Source organism: Engystomops pustulosus, chromosome 2 (assembly GCF_040894005.1).
Source record: "Engystomops pustulosus chromosome 2, aEngPut4.maternal, whole genome shotgun sequence".
Taxonomy (NCBI): domain Eukaryota; kingdom Metazoa; phylum Chordata; class Amphibia; order Anura; family Leptodactylidae; genus Engystomops; species Engystomops pustulosus.
This window is the reverse complement of record NC_092412.1, coordinates 174646506-174671540: the sequence shown is the minus strand read 5'-3', so window position 1 is coordinate 174671540 and position 25035 is coordinate 174646506. Positions and strand designations below refer to the sequence as shown.

Genomic DNA, 25035 nt, shown 5'->3' with positions numbered 1-25035 from the left:
CACAGTGCAATACATCTGTATTGCACTGTGTAACCTGTAAAATAGCTTGAACAAGTGATCAGAAGATCACTTGTTCAAGCTTAGATGTCATTACCTGTAAAAAAAAGTTAAAACAATAAATAAAGGTTTTTTTAAAATAAAAATAAATAATAAAAGAAAGTGAAAGTCCCCGCAAACACCACATTTCCCTGTACACAAGTAATAAAGTATAAAAAACACTAAATCACAAAAAAACCCCACTTATTTGGTATCGCCGCGTCCGTAACAATCTGTACAATAAATCCTAATCATAATTGGGCCCTCTAGGTGAACGTGGTAAAAAAAGAAACCCAAAAACTTGCCAAAAATTAAAACTTTTTATCAAATTGCTTTACAAAAAATGTTCTAAAAAGTGATCCGAAAATGTTATAAGCGCCAAAATGATATCACTGAAAAGAACAACTTGTCACGCAAAAAATAAGCTCACAACCAGCTCCGTCAACCAAAAAATACTATAGTTATGCCGCTATAAAAATGGCAATACAGGCGGTCCCCTACTTAAGGACACCCGACTTACAGACAACCCATAGTTACAGACGGACCCCTCTGCCCACTGTGACCTCTGGTGAAGCTCTCTGGATGCTTTACTATAGTCCCAGACTGCAATGATCAGCTGTAAGATGCCTGTAATGAAGCTTTATTGATAATTCTTGGTCCAATTACACCAAAAATTTTGAAACTCCAATTGTCACTGGGGCAAAAGAAAAAAAATTGTCTAGAACTTCCATTATAAAATATACAGTTCCGACTTACATACAAATTCAACTTAAGAACAAACCTCCAGACCCTATCTTGTATGTAACCCGGGGACTGCCTGTACTAAAACAAATGTAATTTTTTCTATTCTAGTTTTCCTTCAATAAAATTGGACAAATATAAATAAAACTATATAAATGAGGTATCACCGTAATCGTAGTGATCCGTAGAATAAAGATAATATATTATTGTTATGCTACAGTGAACACCCCCCAAAAAAATGCTAAAAATCCAAAACAAAAATTGATGATTTTATTTATCTCCACACGAAAAAAGTTAATAAAATGCTTCGATAAGCTAAACACCCTCTAAAATAAAGGGTTTTTTTACAGTGCATCTCGTCTCGCAAAAAATAATCCCTTATTTGACTAAATTGCTTAAAAAATAAATGAAGATTGTATAGCCCATTCCCAACGCGCGTTGTTATAGAACGGTGCGGCGGGTAGTGACTTTCCAACACCGGTCAGACACAGTGATCGGGGCAAGATGGCAGCTGTTCCTGACAGCCATCCATCCTGCCCCATGGACCAGAAGGGTTCCGTCCCCCCCACACCCCCAGTTCATGATCGCTGCTATTGGCTCATCAATTCAGACCAGCCAATAGAAGCGAATTTACTTATGACGTCAGTAATACTGGTCACTATGTCTGTAGACACGGTGATCGGGGCAGGGTGGCGGCTGTTCCTGACAGCCACCAATTGTGCCTTGTGGTTCAGAGGGGTTTTGTTGCCCCCCTCTGTCCATGTTTGCCGCTATTGGCTGGTCGATTTGGTCCAGCCAAAAGCAGCAATATTCGTCACAATGGGCATCGCTAGGGTGAATAAGAGCAACACTTGGCGATAATTTCCCTACGGAAAACGAAGATATGGTACAAAAGCGCTGGCCGTGCACATTGTACAGATTATGCTGTACAACTCTTACGTGCTGTTCCAATGTGCAGGTCCTGCCGTATCATTTCTCCGTTTTCAAGAGGAAGGTATTAGGAAACTAATATTGGGACAAGAAGGACGGGGCCCCAGTACCTCTGGTTTAGATGTTCCAGGACAGCATTTTCCCGGTGAATTCTGCTGCTTCTAAAGGTAGGACTCAATAAAGAGTCTGTTCCAAAAGAGGAGTTAGGATGGACACTACATACTACTAATAGACCTGCGACACCTCCAGAGTGACAAAAGTTTAGTTGGTCCCCTGGTATATTCTACCTCCTTATACGCAACACATTCACAATTCACGCCCAAGCTGTTCTGAATTCATTTAGGTAAAATTAATAATTGTAACAACTGTTAGGTTACGTTGCTCCCTATACCCCTCCATTATTTCATAAGGGGCGCCACATAACTGGCACTGAACTTTCCAGAAATAATTGCAATTTCCATCTTGGACTCCATCGCACATCGTATTTGGAAACCACCTATATGTTCAAAATGCTCATTTCACGACGTGTATTACCCTACACCACATATTACACCTTGCTAAATTCCCCAAGGGGTGTACATTCAACAATTAGGGTCACTTTTCGGGTTTTCCTCTGCTTTGGTACCACTACGGCTCTCCAAATGTATCCTGACACATGTGAAGGATTTCTGTCAAATTTGGCCACTAAAAGACAAACATCCCTCTTTTCCTCTACTGTGCGCCCATAATGCATTTTATATGCACATGTGGGGTACTTCTACACTCGGGAGAAATAGTTTTACACCTTTTTCGGGGTTATTTAATATATTATCCCTTGTAGCTTACAAAAATTAGGGGTAAAGTGACATTTATAGGAAAATGTTCACCTTTTTAATGTTTAGTGCCTAATTGGATCATTAACCTGTAGGGGCAAATACATATATTACACATTGCAAAATTCTCTAAGGGGTGTGCGTTCAAAAATTAGGGTCACTTTTCGGATTCTTATCTGTTTTATACCACTAGGGTTCTCCAAATGCATGTCAAACATTTCTGTCAAATTTGGCTTCTAAAAGGCAAACATCCCCCTTCCCTTTTACTGTGCGCCCATACAACATTTTATATACACATGTGGGGTACTTCTACACTCGAGAGAAATAGGTTTACACATTTTGGGGGGTTATTACATATTTTTATCCCTTGTGGCTATAAAAAATTAGGGGTACAATGACCTTTATAAGAAAATTTTCACCTTTTTCCTATTTAAGTCCTAATGAAATCAAACAACTTTACGGACAAATACACATATTACACCTTGCTAAATTCTCTAAGGGGTGTGCTTTCCAAAATGGTGACACTTGTTGGGGTTCCCCTCTGTTTTTGTACCACTACGGTTCTCTAAATGCATCCTGACACATGTAAAGGATGTCTGTCAAATTTGGCTTCTAAAAGGACAACGCCCCTCTTTCCCTTCTGAGCTTCACTGCGTACCCATACAACATTTTATTTGCATGTGTAGGGCAATTTTATACTAGGGAGAAATGCTAGTACACATTTTTTGGGGTTGTTTAATCTTTAATGCCTTATGGGATACAAAAAATAGCCGTAAAAGTGACTTTTTTGGGAAAATGTTCATATTTTTCCTTTTAGGGACCTAATTGAAGCAAACACCTGTTGGGGAAAATACATATATTGCACCTTGCTAAATTCTCCAAAGGGTGCACTTTCCAAAATGGTGACACTTGTTGGGGTTCCCCTCTGTTTTGGTACCACTAGGGCTCTCCAAATGCATCCTGACACATGTAAAGGATGATTGTCAAATCTGGCCTCTAAAAGGCCAACGCCCCTCTTTCCCTTCTGAGCCCTACTGTGTACCCATACAACACTTTATATGAAAAAGTGGTGCAGTTCTGTGCTTAGGAGAAATAGTTTTACACATTTATGGGGGTTGTTTAATCTTTTATCCCTTGTGGCTTACAAAAATTTGGGGTAAAAGTGACTTTTTTGAGAAAATGTTCACCTTTTTTCCCTTTAGGGGCCTAAATGAATCAAACACCTGTTGGGGCAACTACACAAATTACACCTTGCTAAACTCTCCAAGGGGTGTACTTTCCAAAATGGTGTCCCTTGTTGGGGCTTTCCTCTGTTTTGGTACCATTATGGCTCTCCAAATGCATCCTGACACATGAAAACTTTTTCAGCCATATTTGCCCTGCAAAAACGAAACAACGCTCTTTCCCTTCCAGGTGCCCCACTGTGTCCGTACAGCGGGGTACAGTGACAAAATGGGTATTGGCATACTCAGGAGGAATTGCCCTCAACATTGTAAAATGCATTTTCCTTTTTAACCCATTGTGAAGGTGCAAATTTTAGTGTTCAATGAATCTATAGTAAAATAAAATTACATTTCTATAATTTCACTTTCATTTATCTTTCACCCTCATGAAACGCTCAAAGGGTTAACAAAATTACCAAAGGTTGTTTTGAATATTTTGAGGGGTGTAGTTTCTGAAATGGTGTCATTTGTGGGGGTTTTCTGTCATGTAGGCCTTATAAAGTCACTTCTAACTAAATTGACCCTCCAAAAGTAGGTTTTGTTGATTTTCGTGAAAATCTGAAAAATTGCACCTAAAGTTATAAGCCTCCTAACATCCTAAAAAAAGGAAAAGATGTTTGAAAAATGATGCCAAGTTAAAGCAGACATATGGAAAATGTTAGTTATCAAGTTATTTTAGTGATATGACCAACTTTCCAAAAAGTAGAAAATTTTGAATTTGGAAAACATTGTTTTTTTCAAAAATTTTGCCAAATTTCCATTTATTTCATAAATAAATACTAAATATATTGATTAAATTTCTCAACCAACAGGAAGTACAATGTGTCACGAAAAAAAAATCTCGAAATAAACTGGATATGTTAAAGCATTCCAAAGTTATAACCACTTAAATAGACACATGTCAGATTTTAAAAAATGGGCCGTGTCAGGAAGGTGAAAAGTGGCTTCAGCGTTAAGGGGTTAAGGAAACCTGTCAGAAACATCTACCATCACAACCCCCAAAACCAAAAGTCCTACATTGTTTAATGTACAGATTTTTTTTTTAAATTCACAGGTTCGGAATGAGGGACACACACCATGTAGACGATTTCCGAATATTCGGTTTTAGAAAACATGTTAAAATGTATTAACCCCTTACGCTCTGCGCCGTAGCTCTACGGGTCAGAGGTACAGGGAATGTATGAAGTGGGCTCACGGGCTGAGTCCTCTTCATACAAGGGTGGGGGTTGTTGCATATTGTAGCAAACCCCCACCTCTAATAACCGCAGTCGGGCCGTTGTCGCCGGGAGGGGGGGGGGGCGATCGGTTGCTACATAGCTACATAGCTACATGCAGATTCGGTACAATGAGCCAGTGGCTCATTTTAATGAATGAGCTGCAAAAATGCCATATATTGCAATACAGAAGTATTGCAGTATGTGGTAGGAATAATCTGAAAATCTAGGGTTAATGTACCCTAGATGGTCTTAGAAATAATGGGGAAAAAAAAAAAAAATAATCATAAAATATTAAAAAAATTCTAATCACCCCCCTTTCCCTAGAACTGATATAAAACATAATAAACAGTAAAAAACACAGACACAATAGGTATCACCGCATCTCAAAATGCCCAATCTATCAAAATATAAAAACTGTTACGGCCGGCGGTGACCTCAGAGACGGGAAATGGCGCCCAAATGTCTGAAATGCGACTTTTAAACCTTTTTACATCACATAAAAATGGAATAAAAAGTGATCAAAATGTCACACAGACCTCAAAATGGTAGCAATGAAAACGTCGGCTCATTTTGAAAAAAATGACATAATCACACAGCTCCATACCTCAAAGTATGAAAAAGTTATAAGCGTCAGAAGATGGCAAAAATGTATTTTTCTTTTTTGTACACATTCGTTTAATTTTTGAAAATGTATTAAAATGCAATAAAACCTGGAAAACTTTGGTATCACGCGATCGTACCGAACCAAAGAATAAAGCTGAGGTGTTATTTGGAGCGTGCATTCAAAGTCGTAAAAACTAAGCCCACAAGAACGTGCGTTTTTTTTCCAATTTTTCAACATTTGGAATTTTTTTCCACCTTCGAAGTAGACGGCATGTAAAAATAAATAACATTATGGGAAAGTAAAATTTGTTACGCACAAAAAAAAAAACCCTTACACAGCTCTGTACACAGAAAAATGAAAAAGTTTTGGATTTTTGAAGTTGGAGAGTGAGAAATGAGCGAAAAAACCTTGTGTCCTTAAGGGGTTAAAAGAACAAACAGCAAGTGTATACTAAATAGAACACAACCACATTGGGGCACATTTACTAGAGGTCCGTGGACCGCATTTCCATTGGGTTTCCCGACTATTTTGGGCGCACACGATTGGATTTTGGTGCAATCGCGCCGACTTTCATGCAACACAAAAGGGGGGTGGGGGGTGGCCGTCCCCTTTCCGCCGACGCCACTTCACAAAAATTTGGAAAAATGCTCTATTTTTTCTCTCCTTTGACACATGGTCATAACAGCAAAATAACTAGATAACTAACACCTTCACCTAATACTTGCTTTATATTGACATGGCTTTTTATGCGTCCTCTCATTTTTGTAGGATGTTATAGGCTTAGAACTTTAAGTGCGACTTTTCACATTTTCATAAAAATGCAAAATCATACTTATGAGGGACTTGCTCAGCTTTCAAGTCAATTTGAAAGGTCTGAATAAAACTCCAGAAACTACACCTCTCAATGTATGTAAAACAGCTTTTATGAAGTTTGTTAACCCTTTATTTGTTTTACAATTTTGGGTGCAATTTTGAAATTTAAAATTTTTTGGCCACACAAAGTTTGATGTCCAATTTTTCCAGAGTATAACAATACCCCACATGTAACCTGCTGTAGGGGCACACGCCAAGGTATTGAAGGGATTTGCATGGTTCAGAAAATATTTGCATTGTCACTTTTTAAAGGCTATACAATCAATTTTTTTTTTTTGCTACCAGGCAAATTAACCCCCAAAAGTAAAAAGATTTTTATAAACAGCCATTAGAATGCATTTCCCCTATCCCTGCATTGTCCCTCTACATGCCTGTAAACCTAAACAATCAGGAACTAAAGCTGTATGCAAATGACCTGAGAGATGTACAATGAATAGGGCGGCACGGTGGCTGAGCGAGTAGCACTTCTGCCTTGCAGTGCTGGGATCCTGGGTTCAAATCCCACCTAGGTCAACATCTGCAAATAGTTTGTTAAGATTGTGAACTCCATGGGACCAATTTGAAATGCTTTGTGCAGCGCTGCGTAATCTGTCTGCACTATATATAGAATTATTATTATGAATCATTCAATATTCAGCTGTCCAGCTTATTCATGAGTGGGAGACACAGCCACACCCCTGATGCTTGCCTGACAGTCTATAATGATGTGACACTCCTAGTGCTGGCTCCTCTATGTGCTTCCTGATGCTGACGGCCATACTCCGTGCAGCCTGTGTGTGAGAGATGCAACTGCTCCAGGATGAAGCCATGTGTATAGCAAAACATGTCAGGTACTTGTGTAGCTGATGTTTGGGTCTCACACATGTGTATGGGAGAACAGAGGATGTCAACAGATAAAGCAGCGAAACTAACAATGCTTTACACATTACACACAGGGAGAGGAGATACAGGGGTGACATCACCTTCTCTCTGCCGAGCCTCATTTACATAGTGGGACGCTATTTTTCAGGCTACAAGGCAAAATGGGGGAATCTCAAAACAATGGGCTGAAAATATTTTCAGGTTACTGCAAAGCAACCCAAGGTAAAAAGTTTTCAGAGGTGAAACAGAGGTTATTCAAAGCCAATGTCAATGTTGTCGATCACCCGAACAGGTATTGACCTGGAATATAAGGGGATTTGGGGAAGCAATTAAAATACAAATATATTGTGTTTGATTATATTGGCATGCACTTGCCCACGATTGCTGCGTTACTGGAAACGCACTCGACAGCAGAAACAGTTGGTTTGGTGGAAAAAGATGGATGGTGCACCAAATCAACTCAATTCAGACGTCACTTTTGAGAAAAATCTAATTTGAGCCGTTTAAAACGTCAACTTGTTTTTTTGTATGCAGCAATTGAGGGCAGGAGGATTGTATTCAGGGATTGTCAGGGTCCGTGACAATGGACTGAAGTTGGACCGACTGACTCCACAAACATATAATAAAATTGTCTAAAAATGAGGTCTACCTTAAGTAAATTTTATAAAGGTCTATGTTATCAGATTTTCATCTACATCACCGAATTAAAATAAGGGGTGAGAAAAGGGACAATCGGGCCAGAATCAAAAATTGCTTATATTATTGCCAAAGCCTGGTAAGAACTTCTCAATGCAGGTTCTTATAGATGAGAACATGAAGCTTCTTTCTAAGATCCTCGCCTCACATCTGGCTCTTATGCTCCCAGGATTGATTGGTTGATTGCAAGTAGGGTTCGTAAAAGGGAAGAGACGCAGTTTACAAGTTATGTAAGGTGTTGACTGTATAAGATGGGGTCCAGCACCATCCACAGCAAGGAGAGAGACTCTTGTAGCCTTAGATGCCATAAAGGCATATAATAATGTCAGGTGGGAATGGTTGAGTATGGTGTTGGCTTATGGGTATCTCTGCAAACTTTTGTACCTACTAAAAGGGGTTGTCTGACTATATTTATTGAACCCTTGTTGTGCCTAGCAAATTCAGAAATGTCAGTGGCTAAAACCATGAGGGAGGTAGAGAGATTTGTACATCTACTCCACCACCATTAGTTAGGGAGGCCGGATATGTGGAGGAATTACAGGTTCTGGACTCCAGAGTTTTGAATACTTGGGAGTTAGGGTCAAATTGTAGTACAGGACTACTGAGAGTTAAATATTAAACCCTTACTATCTATAGTAAGACTGGAAGTTATTACTTGTTGACAAAAAATGCTCTTGTGAAGGAAGTTCAACCATTATATTTCCGCCTCCTCTATTTGGATAGATGGAAAATCTTTTAACCCTTACAGGACTGAGCCCTGTTTTTTGAGTTTCTGATTTTTACTCCCCTCATTCTAAAAGTGATAACATTTTTACATTTACAAAAATATTTGAGGGCTTGTTATCCGCGGGACAAATTGTACATTTTAGTGGCACCATTTAATATTCCATGCAATATGCTAGAAAGCATGAAATAAAATTCCAAGTGTGGTGAAATTGACAAACAGAAAAAAAAAAAAAGCAACATTTGCTGCGTTTGTTGTGAGCTTTGTTTTTACGGCTTTCATTATGTGCACCAAATGACACTTTCGCTTTATTCTCTGGGTCGATACAATCACAAGGATACCGAATTTATATTGGTTTTAGTAGATTAAAATAAATAAATAAATCCTTGATGAACCAGGTGACCTGGGGAAGGAGAAGGGAAGGGTTAGAATGAAGCAATCCTATTTATGTTGATCCCTTTTTCATTTATTTCTGCACAGATACAATTCATGATGCAAGCCCAGAATTCACCCATTATGAAGAAAAGGAAATCTACCATTTGAAGAAGCAAAAAACCCACAAACACACTAAAAATACTCACCTCCTCTCCTCAAGGTGTCCGGCACTAATTGCCAATTATGCACGGCCCTGGACTTGCTCTCCCATGCTGGGTGGAAGAGGTGAATTCACACTCTCACGTGACATCACCTCTCTCTCCCAGCAAATTAGTGGTAGGCGCAGGGACATGCATAATTAGCAGCCCAGAGCACCGGACACCTTGTCCCTGTGTTCCGTACTGCCAATTAGGTTTCTTTTCTAGGTGATCCCGGCGTGTCAAGACTTGCAGAGGACAGCGGCGAGATCAACATCAAGAGGAACGGAGGTGAGTATTTCTAGTTGTTGTTTTTTAGGTTTAGTAGTAGGTGTAGTACATGGCCAACTAGTGAGCTCCTCTTGAAGAATTGGGCGCATTTCAAAATGACTCCAGGTATAAAAGGGAACACCATTGTGGGATAATCATAACCGGATATGTATTAGACCCTGCTGTGACAGCCATGGGATCCTCAGTAAGGGTCCAAGCTGTTATAGCAGTGCCGTAATAACATTTTCTAGGACTTTTTAATGCTAGAAAAAAAAAAGAAGTTTGTCAGAAAGTTTCACCCAATTTTAGAAAAATGCTTCTGCACTGTTCGCCCTCTCTCTCTTCATGCCTCCCCCAACAGGACACCGAGAGTGTAAACTACAGACTAGGGATAGAAGAGGCATGAGGTCAGTCACATGCAGGAGAGGAGCCATGGAACAACAAGTATTCTTTATATTGCAGCTACATGGATGAAAAGCAAGATACATATCTTAACAAGAAATCTAGGGGAGGGACCATGCATGTTAAAATGACCCCATTCTGCTTTACAAAAGAGAGATTTTACATAGGCACAGACAGCATTAAGAAAAGAGCGGCAATCGCTGATTGCAAAACCGCAGCCCACGATTTTTGCTTTAATAAAAAAAAAAAAAAAAAAAAATGGCCTGAAATTTCGAAAAATTCACCTTTTTCAAAGTGATCTGCTTTTCAAATAGATTATCATCAAAATAAGGTACCGGTAATTACTAATATTTACAATCACTCTAGTTACTCTAGTCTTAACATTTTAATTCTGAGAATTGCTCAATATTAGTTTTTTGGCAAACATTTCTTTCTTGAATGGTAAACCCCTTGAACCTTTCTTGGCTGAGATTTTGCAGGAGGTGCTGAAGGGGGGGGGGGGGGGGGGAGGGGAAATCACCAATAATGGAGCAATTAGGTCACAAACTGAAAATCAGGTCAGTTACCTGCGCAAAAACTTTTCTTCTGCCCACAAATAACTTGTCAAACAAAAACATCAGCAATGATAATCCGCTTTTAGGAAATCACACGACAAAATAAAAAGGGTTGAAAATTAATTCAAAAGCTTATCCCCAACCCCTTGGAGTGTCACATAATTGTGAAGCTGATCCACATATACGATAAAAGGTTAAAGGATAACAACTGTATAACATCTGTCTTTTTAAAGCCCCCGTAGACTTCGGTGGGGGACCAGAGCCCCAAACAGGACCTAGAATAGGACAAGCTCTGTGTTTTTTCCCTCAGGACACTAGGCTCATACAGTGGGGAAGGCACAGCTGTGTGTAAGAAACAAATATACATAAGGATTTGAGCCATCCATAAAAACAATGGTTAAAACACATAGTGAGAAACATTTGGTGCATGAAAACAGTATGAATCAATTTCAATTGTTTTATATACAGTTTAAGATAGATTAAGAATAAATTATAAAAGGACTGTTGGGATTCCGAGGAAAGGGAAGTAAGAAGACTCCTTAGGGAGACTACCATTTAAGGCCTTCTCAGTAGGCATGGGGAGGCTCACAGCCATTAATGCTCCATCGGGGATTCTGGGATATATGCAAAAAAAAGTTTTCCAGGATGGAACAACGAAAACATTTCCTCTTGGTTACTTTGTAAGGAACACTTAAAGCACAACCTTTTTCAGAAAGCTTAATGAAATGATTCCCAACTGTAGGATAAGCCTTTTTAAATGTGTTTCCATCTCATCAGTGCAGTCTAATAAAGTGATTTGAAGCTGGAAAAGATAATTGCAAAACCTTTTCAGCAAAATTAATTTCAGAGTTTAAAGTTGAAGGAAAGTAATCAATTTGCTGCTCATTCACTCCCATTCAAGAAGAAGACGCGGTCTGGAGTATTTCCAAGACCTATATTGGCAAGGTTATTACTCTCCCCGTATAGAGATTTGATACTGGCAAAATAATAGAGTCTTCGGAACAAAGCATAACTTAAGGATGTAAAAAACGAGACGCAAAATATAAAATAAATATTCTTTATGCTTTCCCACTGAATTACAGGTTGGTTAACCAAGAAACTTTTTTTTTTCTCTCATGACAATTCAATATAGTAGATATGACAGCATGTAATGGCTGTGAGAGGGGAGAATGTGATGTGTAATATGCATCTCATGCAGAGGTCGCATTTACGCCTCACCACGCGTCATAGACACGTGAGGAGGCGCCATTACCCCCCCCCCCCAAATAATTGCCATTCTTAAGTTACGCTTATCAGTAGAACGGAGCCGCTCAGCAGGACACGTAACGAAGTTATCAGTGTCATTGGCACGCCAGAGAGATCCAGAGTAAGAGCACCGGCCCCGGGGGAGACATGTGGACCGCGAAGCTGCTGCTCCCCGTCCTGCTCCAGCTCTCCCTGCCCACAGCTGCCTGCGTTTATGTGATCGACGGGACCTAAGAGCAGTGTTGCGCGTGCGTGCCGTATTGCGTCGCGAGTGCGTGTGTGCCGTGTTGCGAGTGCGTGATGTGCTGTGTTGTGTGGAGAGTGTGTGCTATGTGTGCTGTGTATTACTGAAATTTTTATACTCCTCCGGTAAAAATACTCCTTAAAAATGGTGAGAGTAGCATTTTTACCCTTCTGGAAATATGTTAGTGCGACCTCTGATCTCATTATCCCTCATATCCTTCTAAGTGTCCTAGTAGAATGTTCAAATGCTAAATTAAAAGTGTATATAAACCTGTACAGCACTAATCTAACCGCATTGTCAGTACACAAAACTACAGGAATCATGAATTGTCTGGTTACAGAGTACCCGTGCAAGCTCTGGAATTTTAACCCCTAAACGCCGCAGCCCTCTTTCGTATTTGCGTTTTCATTTTTTACTCCCCACCTTCAAAAATCTAACTTTTTTATTTTTCCATGTATAGAGCTGTGTGATGGCTTATTTTCTGCGTAACAAATTACACTTCAAAATCGTGGTATTTAATATTCCATGCCGTGTACTGGGAAGCAGGAAAAAAATTCCAAAAGCAGTGAAATCGGTAAAAAAAAAAAAAAAAAAAAAAAAAAAAAAAAAAAACACATTTGTGCCGTATTCTTGGGGGCTTGAATTTTACGGATTTCACTGTACACCCCAAATGGCAAGTCTACTTTATTCTTTGGGTCGGTTCGATTAAGGGGATACCAAATTTGTATAGATTCTATAATGTTTTCATACATTTAAAAAAATTTTTGCGGATTTTGATGACATTGACAATGTTATCATTTTTAGGACTGTGCGACCTTTTGATCACTTTTTATAGAATTTTAAATCACTTTGGGCGCGATTTTCCGTTACAGGTTAAAACGCAGTGAAAAACAGTTATATTTTGAAAGATCGCGCATTTTCGGACGCAGCGATACCGAATGTGTATATGATTTTTACTGTTTATTTATATTTATATCAGTTAGAGGAAAAGTGGGCGATTTGAGTTTTTAGGGTTTTTTATTACCGTATATACTGGTGTATAAGCCGAGTTTTTCAGCACAAAAAATGTGCTGAAAAACCTTGCCTCGGCTTATACACGAGTCAAAAAAATAAAAAAATTAATACTCACCCTCCAGTGTCCGCGATGTTCGTCGCGACTCCCGGCGGCTCCCGATCCCTGTCGCAGCTCCCCGTGTCTCCTCTTCTGTCTTCTCTAGCCGACAGTCGCATCCATGCGATCTGCCGGCCGTCGCACACTGTGATGCAGCGCTGTCGCCGCTGATGACGTCATCAGCGGCGACAGCGTCGCACCACAGTGTGCGACGGGCGGCGCGATCTCCCGCCCAGAGAAGATAGTAGAGTGAAGAAGCCGCTGGAAGCCGCGATGGGGATCGGAAGCCGCCGGGAGAAACATAGGGGACACCGAAGGGTGATCATTAAGTTTATTTTTTAAATCTGTATGCCGCACGGGGCCGGGCTGTATGCCACACGGGGCCAGGCTGACTGTATACTACACCCTCGGCTTATACTCGAGTCAATATGTTTTCCCAGTTTTCTGTGGTAAAATTAGGGGTCTCGGCTTATACTTGGGTCGGCTTATACTCGAGTATATACGGTATATATTTTTAAAACTTCTTTTTATTTTTATTATTTTTCAGACTCCCTAGGGTACTTTGATCCTAGGTTGTCTGTAGGATCCCATCATATACTGACATACTACAGTATGGCAGTATGTATAGATTTTACTCCTCGTACATTACAATGTTCTTCGGAAGACCCGAGGCTACCATGACGACGAATCGCCGCTCCCTATGAAGTCACGGGGAGCGACGATTCTCAGAAAGATGGCGCCGCCATATTTTTAAAGCCGGCGGCGGCGAACAGCGGGATAACACCCGTGATCGGTGCTGGCACTGATCGCGGGTGTTACCGGTAAGCCTTTGCTGCAATATGCAGCAAAGACTTACCTGCTATGGAGAGGGCTCAGCCTGTGACCCCTCTCCATGCACCCGCACCTGGCATGTGAGGTAATACTACGTCACATGTTGTTAAGGGGTTTAGACTGACCAGCCTAGCGAGTGATGGGAGCTAAAACAGCAATAAAACTAAGTAAAATAAGGGGTTAAAAATGATTTTAATTGTGTTAACATGACTAGGGGTTTGAAGTGTAAGAATTTTCTTTTACGGGCAAACCCCTTTAAATTGTAACCGTCATTCTGAACAAAAAAAACTATTAAAATACATAATCCTGCTCCAGGTGTCCCTGGGAATCATTCCTCAAAGTATTTTGCTCTCGGTCGTCATTTAGTACCTCTTTTATCCCATAGCAACCATCTTTTCCCGCTCTCAAAAAACCTACAATCAGCAAGATGGAGGGGCGGGACCTGTGTCCTGTCACCTCATCACAAGCGCCTGCTGTTGACCAATGACACTACATCTATCCATCCATCTCATATTCATCTATTATCTACTCATATCTATCTATCTCTATATCTATATATGTATCTATCTACCTTTCTATCTAAGTAAAACTCCAGCACAGCACATGAGGGCACAGCTTGCTGACTTGGAGAGTCTCTCCTGCCACTTCCTTGTGTGAGGTGATGGGGGAGGGGGGCAGCAGTTTGTGTCTGTGTGCATTATTTGTTTAATATCAAGAAGAGAAAAGAATTTGTCCTATGGGGACATTATCACCCATTTGTCACATAAAATTTTACTTTTATTTCTGACTTGGATCAAAGATCATTCAACTTTGAATGAAGCTTTAAAACTAACAGACAGTTGCACGGGGAGGGGGGGGGGCGTGGCTTGCGCGTTGATGTGACCAGACGCGTATGAGAGGGTCTCCCGCTCATAACTCGCAAATATCCTGCATATCTGGCCTACTAGAGGATTAAAAACTCACCCCGGTTGCTGGGAAAGACATCTTCCTCTACCAACTCAGCCACGGAACTGACCGAGAGCAGAGATCACTAGGTGCAGTACACGCAAAGACAAAGCGGGACGACGCAACGGGGCAGGAAACATGGCCGCGGGCCGCCGTGCGAAAGACAGGCTCTCAGAAATCGCGGCGCGCCTGGAAGCATTTGCGAGAGATGGTCCTGGGCAGAACAACGCACCTGCTAACAAGCTGTTTCGGGCTGAAGTGCATACAGGAGAGAGACTGGAAGGCCCAGCACGAGGCCAAGATGGCCGCGGATCCTGAGGAGGAGGAGGAGGAGATGGCGGAGCCAGCGGGGCTGGAGGAAAGACCAGCGAGCGATTCAGAGACGGACAACCAAGAGACAAGCACTGAGGAGGTGAGCAGCCCCGGCGCAGAACCTACCCTGAGAGATGTGCTGGTTGCAGTCATAGCCTGCAAAACGACCTGACTAAGCAACTTGGCTGCCTCACAGATGAGGTAGTGCTAGTACGGCAAGACATGCATAAAGTGAATGAAAGAGTGAAGGAGGTGGAAGATAGGGTCAGCAAGGTAGAGGACCAATTCCCTCCTGTAATGAGAGATATGCGGAGAGTTGTTAATGCCACACAAATGCTCATGTCTAAAGCAGGCGACAGAGAACAGACTCCGCCGAAATAATATTCGAATTGTAGGAGTCCCGGAAAAGACAAGGTAAGGAATGCGGCAGACTTCTTTGAGACCTGGCTGAAAGTAATCTGTGGCCCTGATATACTATCCCCATTCTTTGCAATTGAACGCGCTCATAGGGTCCCAACAAGGCCTCTACCGCCAGGGGCACCACCGAGACCTATCCTGATGAAACTCCTTCATTTTAAAGATAGACACTATTTTACGCAGAGCCAGGGAACTGAAAGACATTACTATAGATGGGAAGCGAATCTCCATAAACCCTGACTTCTCAGTGGAAGTTCAGAAGAAGAGAGCGCAATTTACAGAAGTAAAGCGTAGACTGAGAGAAATGAATGCTGTCTACTCCATGTTATATCCTGCGCGACTACGAGTGGTGGCTCTGGGTGGGAGGCATTTCTTTGATATACCTAAGGATGCCATGGACTGGCTTGACATACATAGAAGACAGATCCGTGAGGAGCGTCGCAATGCCATGGAGGACTGATCATTTCTACCATCAGGAGCAGATAAGTATGCAACAAAACAGTAAAGAAGGCCAGAATGAACGTTTATATGCAAATAAATGCGTGACTGTATTGGATACCTTACACACTAAAACTAAAGGGTTATGAGATGGAGAAAGATGGGAGGCGCTCAGACCCCAGGTCCCACTATGAGTGGGAAATGTCGTTGTTGTCAATGTTTTTTACAGTAATTTACAGTTATTGTATTTTGAGTTCTCAGGCAGTTGGGATAGGGGGTGGGGGGAGGGATGCCAGTCAGGAAGCAGTGCAAAAAGCGGCATAGTAATAGGCATCAGGGACACAATACAAAACCAGGTATATGACAATGGCTAAAATCAATGTGTTGGCATGGAATGTGAGAGGCACAGGGGGTGCAAACAAAAGGCATGCTATTTTCAGAACTCTTAGAAGTTTTCAACCTGCTATACTGTGTTTGTCTGAGACGCATTTAATTAAGGAGCATGCTTCTCTCCTCAACAGATCATGGGTGGGACACCAGTACCACTCTGTATACTCCACCCATGCACGAGGGGTTAGCGTTTTGGTACACCGAGATATCCCATTTTTATGTCATAGACAACTGATTGATAGCGAGGGTCGATTTGTCAGTCTGCAATGCTCCATATATGATGTACAGGCAGTCCCCGGGTTACATACAAGATAGGGTCTGGAGGTTTGTTCTTAAGTTGAATTTGTATGTAAGTCGAAACTGTATATTTTATAATGGAAGTTCTAGACAATTTTTTTTCTTTTGCCCCAGTGACAATTGGAGTTTCGAAATTTTTGGTGTAATTGGACCAAGAATTATCAATAAAGCTTCATTACAGGCATCTTACAGCTGATCATTGCAGTCCGGGACTATAGTAAAGCATCCAGAGAGCTTCACCAGAGGTCACAGTGGGCAGAGGGGTCCGTCTGTAACTATGGGTTGTCTGTAAGTCGGGTGTCCTTAAGTAGGGGACCGCCTGTACAGTGTATTATTGCTGCAATATATATTCCCCCTCCTTATAACAGCGTGGTTTTCAAGAAAGTACTGACCTTTGTGGCTGTCTCTCCGGTGATTCCAGTATTAATTGTTGGGGACTTCAATAATTACCTTAATTCCTTTTGGGACAAGTTCCATACTGGCAACATTGCAGAGTCAGCACCCCCAACAACGCTAGCCCGCTTGACAGAGGTGGTTGGGTTGTGCGACATATGGAGATACCGAAACCCAGGGGTTAAGCAATATTCTTGCTACTCTGCCTCTCACAGATCACTCTCCAGAATTGACTTAGCTTTGGGCTCAGACTCACTTATGTCATATGTAACAGAAGTAACATACTTGGCTCGGAGATCTCACATTCCCTATTTAATTAGAGAAGATGGGGTAAAGGTGACTGAAGACAGAGACATTTTGCAGACTCTACAGGAATATTATAGATGTCTATACACTTCCACCATTTCTGACACTTGGGAGGATATGGTGGGGTATGGCGAGACCCTCCCCGTAAAAGCCCTCTCAGAAGAGGTCAAGGAAATTCTAGACTCCCTGATAACAGAGGAACTAGAACTAGCTCTGGGTACAATGCAGAATGAAAAGGCCCCGGGGATGGACGGGCTCCCGGCAGAACTCTTAATCCCATAAGGACCATCCTTCTACCTAGGCTGTTGACCACCCTGGAAAAAGCAGACAGTCAGGGGCGGCTGCCCAACTCTATGCTGGAAGCAGTAATTGTAGTGATCCCCAAACCAGGGAAGGATCCCGCCAGACCCGAATCATATAGACCCATCTCCCTTCTCCCGGTGGATGTTAAAATATTTCCCAAGGTCCTAGCTATGCGCTTGAACCAGGTGATCTCGGAGGTTATACATCCGGATCAGACTGGATTTATGCCGCAGAGATCCACCTCCATTAACCTTCGCTGACTGTTTCTAAATCTACAGCTGTCAGAGGAGGGGGCGGAGCAAGGGCAATGCTCTCACTCGACGCTGCCAAGGCATTTGACGAGTGGAGATACCGATGGATGGTAATGCATAAGATGGGGTTTGGACCCAGATTTACAGCATATATTAAACTGCTATACTCTTCCCCCAAGGCCCGAGTGAGAGAAAATGGCAACATTTCTCAGGAATTTTACTTGGAGAGAGGCACTAGACAAGGATGCTCTTTGTCCCCCCTCATTTTTGCCTTGGCTATCGAGCCGTAAATAAGTCTTATAAAAAAGGATGTTGGTCTCTGTATGGGCTGTGTCATAGCTTACAGATAGGAGATTAAAGGGGCTACACCGCAGTAAGGTTACTCAGCTGGGAATTAAATTGATGGTCCGGCCGGCTTATACATAGACCTCTACATGATAGGACCTACTACTATTTGCCCTATACGCCCTGGATTCCCAATGTCTAATTCGCTGTGTGCCACTGTCTGTTAGTTTTAAAGTTTCACTCATAGTTGAATGATCTTTGATCCATTTTCTTAAAGTCAGAAATAAAAGTCAAATTGTATGTGACAAATGGGTGATAATGTCCCCATAGGACAAATTCTTTTCTCTACTTGATATTGAATATAATACACACCCAGTCACACTGGTCACAATAGGCAACTTTATTATCTTCTCCATTATTTGTTTATACACAAGTGTAGGGAAAGCTGAGGGAGAGATGAGAGTGTAGGTGTTTGGTCACTACATTATTTAGGGCTTCTCCCTGCACATCAGTGAGTGCTGGAGCAGTAAGACATGAGGTAATCAGCTGATTGCAAGGAGGTGGTGTGTCTCCTGCTCCGTAGTCTGCTCCTTTCTGAAGATAGAATGTCCATAGCAACAGCTATATGAGACATTACTGACATCTAGGGGAAGTCGGCAGAATACAAGAGGAAGGAGCAAGATTCGGGTAACTAATCCTATTGCAAAATGGCTTAAAATTATCTGCCCTTCAAATGCTTTTTGAAATGACGGTTACACTTTAACCCGGTCCCGGCGCATGGAGAGGGCTTGCGGGCCGAGCCCTCTCCATAGCCTGTAAGTCTACCGGCTTACCGGTAACACCCACGATCGGTGCTAGCACCGATCGCGGGTGCTTTCACGGCGATCGCCGCCGGCAACGCTGCCGGAGGCTTCAAAAAGATGGCGCCGCATGACGTCACGGGGAGCGGTGATCCGTTGCCATGACAGCTTCGGGTCTCACGAAGGCCCGAAGCTGTCTCGTTTTAACCCATTCATTACAATGTGCTGTCAGCACATTGTAATGAATGAGGAGTAAAATCCCCATATACTGCCATATTGCAGTATGGCAGTATATGGTAGGATCGATCAGACAACCTAGGGTTAAAGTACCCTAGGGAGTCTGAAAAATAGTAAAAGTAAAAAAAAGTTTAAAAAAAAAAAAATTATAATAAAAAAACCCTAAAAATTCAAATCACCCCCCTTTCCCTAGAACTGATATTAATATTAATAAACAGTAAATATCATAAACACATTATGTATCGCCACGTCCGAAAATGTCTGATCTATCAAAATATAATAACGTTTTTTCACTGCTTTTAACCCCGTAACAGAAAATAGCGTCCAAAGTAAAAAATTACATTATTTTGCCATTTTGGAAAATATAAAAAAAATTAATAAAAAAGTGATCAAAAGGTCGCACAGTCCTAAAAATGATAGCAATGAAAACGCCATCAAACGTCGCAAAAAATGACACCACCCACAGCTCCGTACAAAGTATGAAAAAGTTATTGCCGCCAGAAGATGGCAAAAAAAAAAAAAAAAAAATTTGTACAGGAGGTTTTCATTTTTTTAAATGTATGAAAACATTATAAAACCTATACAAATTTGGTATCCACGTAATCGTAGCAACCCAAAGAATAAAGTAGACATGTCATTTGGGGCACACAGTGAAAGCTGTAAAATCCAAGCCCACAAGAAAACGTCGCAAATGTGTTTTCACCATTTTCAATGCATTTGGAATTTTTTTCCCGCTTCCCAGTCCGCTCCATGGAATATTAAATACCGTCACTACCAAGTGCAATTTGTTACGCAGAAAATAAGCCATAACAGAGCTCTTTATGTGGAAAAACGAAAAAAAAAATTATAGATTTTTGAAGGTGGGGAGTGAAAAATGGAAGTGAAAAAACTAAAAAAGGCCAAGTCGTTAAGGGGTTAAGGAACGTGAGATGCTCAGAATGAAGCAGTATGTGGTAGATGTGTAGGTGGACATTCACAGCCATGCCTTTCTGTGACTCATCTAGCCAGTCTCAGTAATAATTATCATTATTCACTATTCATTGTTACCCACGTCAGATCCTTTCTTATTTCATCACATTCCTCTATGTTCATATCACACTGCTTAATACATTTCAATTCAGCCCATCCCTCCCGTTTGAGTCGATCTTCTATCGCCTAAATCTTTGCAGGTCCGCGATCCTGCAATTCCCTTTAAAGGGAACCTGTCACCAGGAGACCCATTTTTAGCACTCCCCCAATCACCACAGAGCATAGTACATACACTGCCAAAGTGTTTTTGTATATATAAAAAAAAAAAAAAAGGTTTTACACCGCTTTCCTGGTACAATATAACAAATCTTTTTTTTTTCTTTAAAAACAATTTTTAATACAAAAACACTTTGGCAGTGTATGTACTATAAGAAAAGACTTTCAATGATCCAGCCAGGTTCCAATGAAACTTTAAGACTTATTTAGTCAACATCGGGTATCCACAGCATGGTTTCAATATTCCCCTTAAATTGGATTTAAGGGAACTATTGAAACCATGCTGTGGATACACGATGTTGACTAAATAAGTCTTAAAGTTTCATTGGAACCTGGCTGGATCATTGAAAGTCTTTTCTTATGTTGTTTCGACCTTGACAAACGTGGTGGAGTCCGTGCCGTTTCCAGAGTACAAGGAGGCTGGAGGTGAGCTGGAACAGTTACTTTTCTCGAGTGTATATACTATGCTCTGTGGGGACTGGGGGAGTGCTAAAAATGGGTCTCCTGGTGACAGGTTCCCTTTAATGGAGATTTGAATGGTAGTGTGCAATTATCCTTAAAAATATAATTGGAAATTGGATCCAAATCTAAAATTTACCCCTATATACATTTTACTGGCTTATAAGGTTTCAAACTATAGTTTTCTGTATGCGAGTCATTAACCATGTTGAGAGTCAGTTTTACAAAAGATATAAAACACTTAATTAAAAAAAAAGGCAAAAGCATTAGATGCCACTCACTGTTGCACTGGTCACAAGCATAGATTCTTCCTTCCAGCGCCTCCGTTTCTGTAAACTTTGCCAGCATTTCTGTAAGTGTGCACTCAGTAGTAGTCACTGGAGCAATCCCCTTTTCCAAACAATGATAACGCTCTGGGAATTCCAGGGACAAGTCCCAGAAAGGTTCAACTGTATCAGACTTATAAGTACAAGTTAAACACGTAACCTGCAAATAAATATATAAAAAAGAAACATCTTATAAAAAAACAAAATGAGTAAAAAAAAAAAACAAAAAAAACACCACCACACAAACACAGGGCACCAAACATACTGAGAATTCCATTAATTTGTGAGCATATATTCAGCATTTTTCCTTAGACAAGATCACCAGAAATATTTTGGCCAGTATTTGTAGAACAATGCTTTCCACACCAGGCTTAGACTACCGACCTGCTGCAGCATAGTCACTGCAAAAAACAGCACTAAGCAGACCCTCCCCGCTATCTGGCACAGAAATATTTCTCACTCTTAATTTTGGCAAGTAATGCAGAATATGGACCACAACACCGCTTTGTGAATGCGGCCTTATAAGATAACATTTAGAACATTTTAATAGCTGTACGTAAATCTGAGTATTTGACTATTTAACCGGTTAAGGACTAAGCCATTATACACCTTAATGACCAGGAAAAATTTCACAATTTTGCTATATGCTGTTTAAGGTGAAAATTTCTCAGCAGTTAATTGCCATATGTCTCTTATATTCATGTCATTTTTAGTTAACAAATAGGGCTGCATTTTGTGATTGGCTGTTCATTTCAATTATTTTTAGTTTTTTTTCTAAAGTATGAAAAATGGACAAAAAATTTTTAAAAAATGGCAAATTTATCATTTTATGTACGCAGTATTCACACATAGTATGGGATTCTAGCTAAATTAACCTAATTTTATATTCTGCTATTTCTCCCGTGCATGAGGATACCCAATGTGTGTGTGTTAATTGCAGTATGGGCACGTGCCATGGCCTGGCACAAAAGGAGGCAGTTTGGACTTTTTTGTTCTATAAATCCCTCAGATAATTTTCGAGGCGTATACAGCGTTTTGGACATCCTTGACCGCAGGGGTATTGCAATCTCCCCATAAATCATGTCACCTCCTAAAGTAGACCCCTCAAGCTATTTATTAAGTGGTTTAACATTTTCATAGGCGCTCTGGGTTTTTTCAGACTTTTTCTTGAAAAAGACAGAAAAATGAAATTTTCATGTTTTTTTAGCAAATGGGTCAATTTAAGCGCCCGTTTTTCAAACACAGTTCAGGAAGTGGGTAATAGTGACCTCATTTCACATTCTGCTATTTCTCCCGTGCATGAGGATACCCAATATGTGTGTGTGAGTTGCTAAATGGGCACGTGCCACTGCCTGGCACAAAAGGAGGCAATTTTGTATTTTGTGGGCCAATAAAACTCTTTGCTAATAACTACTCATAAAAAGCAGATCTACAAAGTATTCATCTAGGGGTATAAGGAAATTTTTAGAGAAAAAAAAAGAAAAAAATATAATGTGCATGCAGATAAAGGTATCTGCATCATTCAGTTAATGGGAGACAAACTTTACACCCCCCCCCCCCAAATACTGTTTCCCTTTTGCAAAATAAAGAAAAATTCTGGGGAAAAAAAAAAATCACTTTTGGCTATATTTCGAAATTAATTACTAATAATTTAGAACGGTGTGGTACTTCTTAAAGCAGGGATGAATGCACAGGCCGGGCTGTGAGGGACATGAGGCACAGAAGTAACGGGAATCTCTGCGCTGTCCATTTTTACTGCAGACACGACACCTTTTCTGGGGGTAGGTGCGGGTTTCCGTTGCTGGAATGGGACTGATAAAATGTCTTTCTGTTAGTCTTTTGACATTTTCACACTCAAGGCTTTGTCTGGTGTCCTGAGGTTCAAATATGAGGCCTTCAATGATTTTCTCCTGAAAATCAAGGTATGTGTCCCTGCCCCCCTTCTTTTTATAAAGAACAAAGGCATTGTGTATTCCAATTTGAATTAGGTAAATTGCAACTTTTTTGTACCAGGTTTTTGTTTTTCTTTTGACTAAATAGGGTTGTAACACCTGGTCGCTTAAATCCACCCCCCCCCATGTACTTATTGTACTCAGCCACACTAACTGGCTTTTGTCTGTCTGCTGGTGCCCCTCTTTCCCGCACTGATACGCATTCCGCAGAATGGATGGTGCTCAATAAATATACATCTTTGCGGTCTCGGTATTTGACCGCTAAAAATTCGTCACAAGCGTACGCACAGGACTCCCTTTTTCAAGGCTTTCCCCACTAACTGCTGCGAAAAACCTTTTCTGTTTTTGCGCATCGTTCCACACGCCCCAGTGTTTGCAGCATGCAAATGTCTGAATAGGGCCACACTTGTATAAAAATTATCACAGTACAAGTGGTACCCTTTATGTAGCAGAGGCTGCATTATCTCCCACACGATCTTGCTGCTAGTGGAGAGATCAGGAGAGCACCCAGGAGCAGTAATAGTCCAGTCACGTCCTTCATAAATCCGAAAGGCTGTGGTATATCCGGACTCGCTTTCACAAAGCTTATATAACTTTATTCCATAACGTGCCCGTTTGGAAGGGAGATATTGGCGGAAGCTGAGTCTGCCATGAAAACTCAGGAGGGACTCATCCACAACCACATTCTGCTCTGGCAAATATTTTTCAATGAAACTCTTATTTAGCATATTTATAAGGGGCCTTAGTTTGTACAAGCGGTCACGGTTTGGATCACTGCTTGGAGGAGCTTGTGAATTGTCACTGAAGTGCAGGAACCGCATTATGTGTTCATAACGTGACCTGGACATGACTGCGGAATATACAGGTGTCACTTGGATGGGATTTGTAGACCAGTATGATCTAATTTTGGGCTTTTTTACAATACCCATATTTAGGGTTAGTCCCAAAAATTGTTTTATTTCATGAATATTAGTTGGTGTCCATTCTCTTGCATGGACAGATAATGGGTTCTGTCTTATGTACTGGGTGGCATATAAATTGGTTTGGTGGACAATATGATCTAGCAGAGTGTCGCTTAGAAATAAAAGAAAAAAGTCAATTTCTGCAAAACTGGAATCGTCCACTGTTATGCCAGGGGTGACAGTGAACGCATTAACTCTGGGTGTAAAAGATGGAGCTGGTTCCCATGGGAGAGTGCGTGCCTCAATTATAGGGGCTACAACGCTGCTAGGTCCTGCAACCTCCTGATCTGCTGCGTCAACATCACCAGAGACACCCCCTGTGGATGATTCTGAAGTGACGCTGGCATTGTCACTGCCTTCAATGTAGTCCATATCTGATGCGGTCTCAAATTCAGAATCGGACTGAAGCAAGGCGTAGGCCTCCTCAGCAGTATATTGCTTTCTCGCCATAATAACACTAACTAAATAACGCTAACTAAATAACACTAACACTAATTTTTTTTATGCTTTTTTGTTTTATATATATTTTTTGTATTTTTCTAGTTTTTTAAAAAATTTTTAATACTTTTTATAGTTTTTTTTATATAACCTTACAAATGGTAGCAGTAACGAAACTAGCAAACTTTACGTACGCTTTGTAAGTGAAAGCACTAAGCGTACCAACAAAAAAAATAAATTGTAAAAAAATGAAGGGTTAATCACCCACAGTAATAGGCAACGGTAAAAATTACCGCACCAATGCGCCCGTAGGTCCTACCTGCCTATAAGTAA

General features: G+C 40.9%; 1 protein-coding gene across 7 annotated transcripts in view; it reads right to left on the bottom strand.

The window, feature by feature from the left end:
• USP49 (ubiquitin specific peptidase 49) overlaps positions 1 to 25035 on the bottom strand; it is a 68049-nt gene that overhangs the window by 7946 nt on the left and 35068 nt on the right. For all 7 annotated transcript variants that reach the window (XM_072137330.1, XM_072137329.1, XM_072137332.1 and 4 more), the window contains one exon: positions 21306 to 21510. In XM_072137330.1, the coding sequence (XP_071993431.1) occupies positions 21306 to 21510 (205 nt within the window). The remainder of the gene's footprint in view (positions 1 to 21305; positions 21511 to 25035) is intronic.